Raw genomic sequence first — 8,341 nt, 5'->3', positions numbered from 1 at the left:
GTTTTGGGTCTCTTTGTTAGTGGATATTATCTAATTTCCTGTCATATGGTGGTTGTGAATATGTCTTTGTGTCTTATTTTTGTTTTGTTTTTTTAAAGTCCCCTTCTCATAAAGGTGTTTTGTTTCTTGTTCACGTGATTCTTTGTTCTCACCCCAAATTTGAGTCTTAAAGTGTGTATCTACGAGCATGATTTGTGACATCACAGTTTGGAGGCAATCATGGTCCAGTATACAGCTTAGACAAGTGTAATGTGGAAGCTTGAAGCCTCCAGTGCAGATAAACTGAGAACGGACTTTACAGTGAAGCAAGAGACATAAACTTTTGAAATGAAAAGTATTTTTATAGATTCTGGATTCTTCATGTGGGAGCAGGAGCAAATGTAATTTTAAGGATTTTAGTAAAATAATTGAACTTTTTTTTTGTGGAAATATATATCAGACACATTATTTAAAGCAGAGTATTTATTTTCTATATACATGTCTGAAGGGGATCTTTAAACATAGCCAACTCAAAAAAACATTTACACTGAAGCAGTACTATCTTTTATGGGTTCTGAAGAGGTTTTATTCATGTCTACAGGCTATCATGTTAAAAAGATCATTTAATTACCATTTTGCAACATATTCAGGGTCTTCATCCACCAAAACCATCCCTAATATCTCATATTCCAGGGCTCTCCAGTTGAACACATTCCTCGTGGTGAAGTTGTCACCATTCATATAGCCTTGGACCACTGAGCCAACCCATTGTCAGAGCTCCAGGTGGCACACAAGGAATGCCAGGTGTTTGGAGGAAATGACAGTGACAGGAAGTTTGTGTAACTGCCCTGAGCATACACACTGACACACCCTGAACTTGCCTTAAACAGAACAAAGGCATTGCGGTACAAGAGACTAGACAAAGAGAAGAGCCTGGACTCCCTGGTGAGATCTGTGAGGAATCTAAACAGGTGGACCAGCTGTGAGAGACTGAGAAGAAGCATTGTTTTAAACATAAAAATGAACAAAAAAGCTGTCTGATTCCCTCAGTTACCTGAGACAGACAGTCGCAGAGCTGAGCGTGGTTTTATCTGTCAGTAGTTTGACATAATCTTTGTTTCTCTCCCTAGGAAAGACAAACGGGAAAAGCAAATGAACAAACTCTTTAACTGTCATCAGAGGAGAGAGCATGACTATTGTCAAGACCTTAAACATTATATGATTGAAACAAAGTACTCTAGCTTCATTCCATTATATTGAAATGTCATTATTCGTCCTCCGTACACACAGTTTTTGTTCTTGAAGTCTTTTTGACTGAATAAAGGTTGACATAGGCCTACCTTGGGGTGTTGCATAACATGATGCAAACATCACTGTAAGAAGCAAGAGTTTCTCCATCTGAGATTTCAAAAAGTCAATATTTTAGTCTCAATGCAGTTAAGTAATTCATTTCTAAAATACCCTCAGCTCAATAATGCATTCATTCATCACTGTCAGGCAACATCTGCAGGTTTACCCAGATTAAAAAAACATTTTTACAAAAAAGGAAGTAGCCTACATATCAGCCAATGATTAAAATGACACTAAATAAAAATGGTTACTTGCCTTTGGGGATTATAAAAATCAATATAAATGATTTAGTTTGAAACTGGATGTGTGGCCTTTTACGTTGTAGTCTGGCTGTGTCAGCTTCGTTTGGATGACCTGGATAGTTTCGGGTTGTTGGACCTGTTTTATTTGTGAGGTGAAAATTGTTGTTTGATCTGCTTTCATCACGGAGGACTGTGAACTCTTTCCCAACAAAAGGCTAACACAAACATCAAGGGTGGAGGTGGTCACAGTGGCATTACTTTTTCCATAATGGTACACTTACAGTCTTTGTTTTTAGCATTAATAGGGTTTGTTTTTCTACCACACCTGTGCATTATGTGTAGGTTTAATAGCAGACATTTATTGTGATGCATGGTGTGCAAACATTCTCATTAATTTCACCCCTGTGCTCTTGTGCACATCACTGGTTAAAAGCACATCTGATAGCCCACAGAACAAGAAAAATAGAAGACATGTTTAGACGTATATAAAATAATCTACTTTAATAATTTATGTCTAATATGGTTTTTCCACAAAAATCCTTGAATTTACATCTACTCCTCCCTAAATTAAAAATATATTTCATCTCACAAATTTAACTGCTGGACACAAGATGTCTCCTACCTCACTGTAAAGTTAATTCTCAGTGTTTGTGCACTGGAGGCTTCAGGTTTCCACATCACACTTGTATAAGTTGAATACTAGACCATCACTGGCTTCCAAACTATCTCGGATGTCGTGAATCATGCTCGTAGGCCTGCCCCTTCTAACTGGATTTTCAGTGGGTACAGAGTAACTTTCCACTTTCAGAAGATGAATGTGAAAACAGCCTTCTAGTGTCACACTCTGCACTGAGATCATTCTGTACATACAGTGAAACTCAAACCTTCAACTGTAGGAACAGGAAGAAAAACATATTTTTGGGTGGAGGGGAACTTTAGTATTATTATAGTCATATATTTAAGCATACATCCAACAACAATTTTTGAGCTATCTGTATCCCACAATGTTTCATTTGCTATTAACTCATGGATGTATTATAAGGATTAAAGTATTTCAGAAGTATTAACCCCCTTCATAACAATCTGTACAGGTTTTTTTTAAAGAAAACACCATTACCCATAATCCATAACGATGACGTAGAACGCGACAGACATCAAGATGGTGCTTGAAAGTACTATGGTCTGGTAAGGAAATGAAAATATGTTTAAAATGAACACTTTAAATGCCAGTTTTGTACTAAAACAATCTAATGCATGATGAATTGATATACGCGTTTTGAGGTCGTTTGTTTGAAACATGAGTGCAGGTTTAAGCTATTTGTTTTTTTTTGTATTAAAGATGAGCTATTCCCTGAGTCACTCTACAGCCAAACGTTAGCTAGCAGCAGCTCCCAGCATTAGCTTAGCTGGCTAAAAGGGTTTAGTTAGGTTATGGTCTCTAAGCACTTTATATTCCCAATAACGATAATCAACGTAGTGTTGCTAAACGAGGTTTAAGGACTGAGCTTCTAAGTCCTGAGTTATGCCTCACGCCGAATAAAACTGGAGCAAGCATTCATTTGGATATATTGTTGCTAACATGTTACTTAAAGATCACGATTTTGCATGTATACAGAGAGACGTGTGTTGTTTCTGACACAATCTGATCAAAACTAATAAACATGAACGTTGTCTCAAGTGTAGTATGTATCGGTACCGCAGACCTATTGCATTGGTTTGTGTTACTGTAACAGTTACGTTACGTTTCTATTACAAACCAACAGATTATGGTGTCCATCAGGGTTACGATTCAAGATTTTCATTATCGCTCAATATATAGATTATTCTATTAATTATTTTGTCTGTTTAATGTTAGAAAACAGCCATCACATATTCCCAATATGACTTCTGTAAATCGCTTTTTTTGTCTGACCAACAGTCCAAAACCACAAAATGTTATAATGAACTCAGAAAGGTAGAAAATCCTCATATTTGAGTGAGTGGTTTCACAAATTGTTTCTGCTTGATAAATTACTTAAAACATGAATCACTTATAAAAAAAAATTGTCAGATATTAATTTTCTGTCAATCAACAAATCAATTAATTGACTAATTGTTTCATCAATAGGGTCCTCTCCCTGTACATGTTCTCATCAGAGATACACCGATGTATCAATGTATTAAAATACACAATTTGACAAAATATCGATTGCTGGTAGGCCGATACCAATATTTTGTCAAATTGTGTATTTTACATTTTTTTTCCAGCACTAGCAGTTGTTAACAGTCCTGTTGTTTTTTCTTAGTGTGGACAACAGTGAGTACATGCGCAATGGAGACTTTCTGCCCACCAGGCTGCAGGCTCAGCAGGACGCAGTTAATATTGTTTGCCACTCCAAGACTCGCAGCAACCCAGAAAACAATGTGGGCCTCATCACCATGGCAAAGTAAGAGACAATGCATTTGAATTAGTGTACTGACATTTAAAATATGTGAAGATAATAACACAGATGTTATGTCCCCGTGAAGCAACTGCGAGGTGCTGACGACACTGACTCCAGACACGGGGAGGATACTGTCCAAGCTGCATGCTGTGCAGCCTCGTGGAAACATCAGCTTCTGCACCGGCATCAGGGTGGCACATGTGAGTTTGTGACTTTGATAACATAGTGTTCTCCTCCTCATCCTGTAGGACACCAATAACTTTTGGTCTGTGAAGTGAATTTTATAAACATTAGAACACATTGAGAGGTCAGTTAAAGTTATTTCTGTAAGTTTAAATAAGTCTTTATCTATAACCTAAACAACTTTAGGTTGAACCCAGCTGTGAGTGCTTCTCCTCTCCCACGGTACAGTACAAAAACAGGGCAGACAGTCTGAGATTTGAAAAGAAGGATTCACAATTAATAGGAGCTGTAAGCCTTTTTCACAGAAGACATTTTGACTTTTTTGCAGGAAAAAGCACAAGTGTAACTAATAACAGTGTCTCAGTCCCAGTAAGACATTCCAGTGAACCAACATGTACAACTGGAACAAGCTCACCTAAATGTAATGCAGCCATCATTAATGTTATTTGTAACACCTGTGCTTTTCTGGCTATGACATGTCAAAATGTCATGTCAGTTCATATGTTTCTTTTGTTCATGTGTTATGTCTCTCTCCTCTGTAGTTGGCTCTGAAGCACAGACAGGGCAAAAACCACAAGATGCGCATAATTGCATTTGTTGGCAGCCCAGTGGAGGACAACGAAAAAGAGGTGAGCTAAGTTCAGACATTAATCAATGTGTTTTGTGTGTCATGATTTGTGACTTATATTTTGATAACCTGAAGGATAAAATCTTCAGACTTTAAAGATTTTGTTTAGATGGATTGGTAGATAACTTATCAGAAAGTATGCTGCTCACCACACCCTGAACTGTAATTATGGTGAACAGTTAGATCACAGTGGGTCATGTAAATAATTGACTGAATGGTAAACTGACACAGTTCTTCTCGCTGGGTTATTGAGAGAATTGACAAACTCAACTTTAACAGTCAATATCTGTTAAAGTCATAATGTTAAACACAACATTATCAGTGGAAATATGCAGACAGCAGGGGTCTGTCTGACAAAAGTATTTGGGTAAGATTGCTGAGTAAAACTTCAAATTTCAAATTGGGAACATAGACTGATGTAAACAAAGTAGGGATGCACTGATCTAACTTTTTCTTGGCCAATACTGATTCTGATTTAAAATCTAAAATCTAAAAATGTTTAGTAGTGTGAGTTTGTGGCCGGCTCTGACTGACTGAATGCAACTGATAGTGGAGCCACTGTTGACAAAGTAACATTATTTAGTTTAGATTGGTCACGTCATGGTTGATACCTGATACAATTAATAAGTTCAGTTTGGGTGCCAATACTGATCTGGTGTATCAGATTGGTGCATTCCAAAAAAATGCTGGTCCAGGTTTACTCAGTGTTGTTATCCAGCTTACTTATTAATACTTCTTCATGAATCAGATCCCTGTTCATCTGTGGGAAAAATTAAATTGGCTCATAGCAGCAGTTGACCCATATATCTGTCAGGCCCCTAATAAAACATGGAATGTTTGTGTTTGTCTTCTCTTGTAGCTTGTCAAAATGGCAAAGCGTCTGAAGAAAGAAAAAGTCAATGTGGATGTCATTAACTTTGGAGAGGAGGTATTTTACCCACAATGCTCCACACACACACACACACACACACACACACACACACACACACACACACACACACACTCAACCATTATATATAATATCTAATTTGCTATTGTTGACGGTTTTACCTCTCTGTGTTGTCCGCTTCATGTGCTCACCCTTGTTTTTTTCTCACAGGAGATGAACACAGAGAAGCTGACAGCCTTCATCACCACACTGAATGGCAAAGAGGGAGTAGGCTCCCATCTGGTCACAGTGCCTCCAGGCCCCAGTCTGGCCGATGCCCTTCTGTCCTCACCCATCCTGGCCGGAGAGGGAGGTGCAGTGCTAGGCCTGGGCGCCAGTGACTTTGAGTTTGGAGTGGATCCCAGCGCAGACCCAGAGCTGGCCTTGGTAAGAGAGCAGGAGAAAAGGGCCTTTATAGTTCTTTTTAGACTTAACTTTTCTCATCTTTTGCCTCTAAAATTCTCATAATTATTCATCTCAGTGCTGCTGTTCTCTTCAAACGTACCTTCTATGCTACATTTTATCTTTTTCATTCTTTCTTCTTAGTATATTTCTGTGGTGTTATGCTACTTGTCAGTATTTCAAGTAATGCAGCCGTGTCGCTTTTATTTGTTTCCAGCCATTTTGCTACACAAATGAAATGAGTTAAAATGTTTAAGGATAACATGGAAAGAGCCCACACTTTTTTATTTTATTTTATTTATGCCTTGTTTGTTTTCTTCCTCTCCTCACCTCTCTCTAGGCTCTACGAGTGTCTATGGAGGAGCAGAGGCAACGACAGGAGGATGAAGCTCGCAGAGCTGCTGTTGCGTCAGCTGCAGAAGCTGGCATTTCCTCCCCTGCTGCAGATGGTGAGAAAAATGCCCGCTAACTTGATTTTGCTAACTTGCTAAAAACTTCTTATTTTCTGTCAGTGTGGGAGTTTACACTGCTCAAAGAGTGTTTCCACATGGCATATGTTTCTGTCTTTCTGTTGTAGAGTCCGAGGATGCCCTCTTGAAGATGTCTGTCCCCAACACAGACTCAGCCACACCTGCTTTACCAGACTTTAGCCGCATGACAGAGGATGAACAGATCGCCTATGCTCTGCAGATGTCCATGCAGGGATCAGGAGCAGGTTAAACATGGACACCTATTTTGAATTTTCTGAATTTCTCTTCCCAGAGAATTTATAGTCTTTAAGACAAAGGGAGATTCAGTATACATCACATCAACATTATAAAACACAGACTTTACAGCAAGATCTCGCTTATCTGCTGCATTCAAGTCATGTCGGATCAGATATTGGATGTTGTTGAAAGGATGTGTTTTAATGTGGATCTGACTGTTAATGTGTGTATATGCACAGCAGCACTCCATCCAGGAATATAGAGCTCAGGTTAAAAATGGCTACAATTATCTGTCAGCCCCATTTTTCCTTCTCAAACAACATTTCTGTTCCATTTTTCCTGTAGAGTTTGGCGCTGAGGACATGGACACTGGAGCTGACATGGACTCCAGTGAAGCTAAGGTAAGCACAAGCCTTTATTAGATCTATTTTTTCATCAGATTTAAAAATGCTTGGTGAAGATTAGTTGCAACATTTCATTATCTGTGTCCAGGATGAAGAGGACTACGATGTTATGCAGGATCAAGAATTCCTTCAGAGCGTTCTGGAAAACCTTCCTGGAGTCGACCCCAACAACGAGGCCATCCGTAACGCCATGGGCTCTCTGGCTTCCCAAACAGGCTCTAAACCTGACGCCAAGAAGGATGAGGAGAAAAAGAAATGAAAATCCAAAGAGAGGAACTTGATATATGTTAAATAAAAACTCCTGAGAATCGCACTGCATGTGTTATTCACAGTAACATTACTACTCTCCTCAATGCAGGATTTGTTTTGTTCATCTTCTGTTTCATCATCTTGTTTATGTAGCTGTGCAGACTGTAAACAAACCTTTGCCATTTTTAAACTTTAGGTTAAAGTCGTGTTCTGATTTTTGGGAGTATTTTGATTTCAACTTCTTTTGTGCCAAGCAGATATGCTTACTTTTGAATCTTTTGTAATATAACTACTCAGTAGCACGGGAAGATTATAATCCACAATAAATTTACAGAATACAAAGTGGTAACTTTTTCTGATGCTTGAAATTTATTTACAGTTGTGATAGCTGCAACAGTTAAATTTTACACACCTATGTTTCTGAACATCAATGAATGTTGCATTTAATTTTACGTAAGTTCACTGGTATTACATATTCATTGTTCAGTTAAAAATGGTGCTTGCATTTTAAAATGGATGTTTTTTTGTAAATGTTCCTTATTGAACACAACAGTAATACATGACATGTAATTAAGTACACATAGACAGGGGATGGGGTAGTCCTGACAACTGCAGACAGAAACTGTACACTCATAACAGGTTATGTTTTCATAGCCCTCTATGTATATAGCATCAGTGTAAACAGTGTCACTCAGAAATACATGTAAACATAGTTTGGCATGAGAAAATTTGAAATCATGTAGGTCAGTGGTGGAATAAGTGTTTTTTTACTCAGGTAAAAGTAGCTGTATAACAATGTAAAATACTCAGATACAATTAAATGTCCTGCTTTCAAAATACTACTTG

General features: G+C 38.1%; 1 protein-coding gene across 1 annotated transcript; it reads left to right on the top strand.

Moving 5' to 3' along the window:
• Nucleotides 1–2,653: 2,653 nt before the first annotated feature.
• On the top strand, nucleotides 2,654–8,334 carry LOC137191424 (26S proteasome non-ATPase regulatory subunit 4-like). Its single transcript, XM_067601491.1, has 10 exons — nucleotides 2,654–2,756; nucleotides 3,857–3,997; nucleotides 4,080–4,194; nucleotides 4,720–4,806; nucleotides 5,665–5,733; nucleotides 5,905–6,120; nucleotides 6,476–6,584; nucleotides 6,713–6,850; nucleotides 7,188–7,243; nucleotides 7,335–8,334. The coding sequence occupies exons 1-10, from the start codon at nucleotides 2,731–2,733 to the stop codon at nucleotides 7,503–7,505; spliced, it is 1,128 nt and encodes a 375-aa protein (XP_067457592.1). The 5' UTR covers nucleotides 2,654–2,730; the 3' UTR covers nucleotides 7,506–8,334.
• Nucleotides 8,335–8,341: the final 7 nt, after the last annotated feature.

Source organism: Thunnus thynnus, chromosome 10 (genome assembly GCF_963924715.1).
Source record: "Thunnus thynnus chromosome 10, fThuThy2.1, whole genome shotgun sequence".
NCBI lineage: Eukaryota > Metazoa > Chordata > Actinopteri > Scombriformes > Scombridae > Thunnus > Thunnus thynnus.
This window is presented reverse-complemented; position numbering and strand designations above follow the sequence as displayed.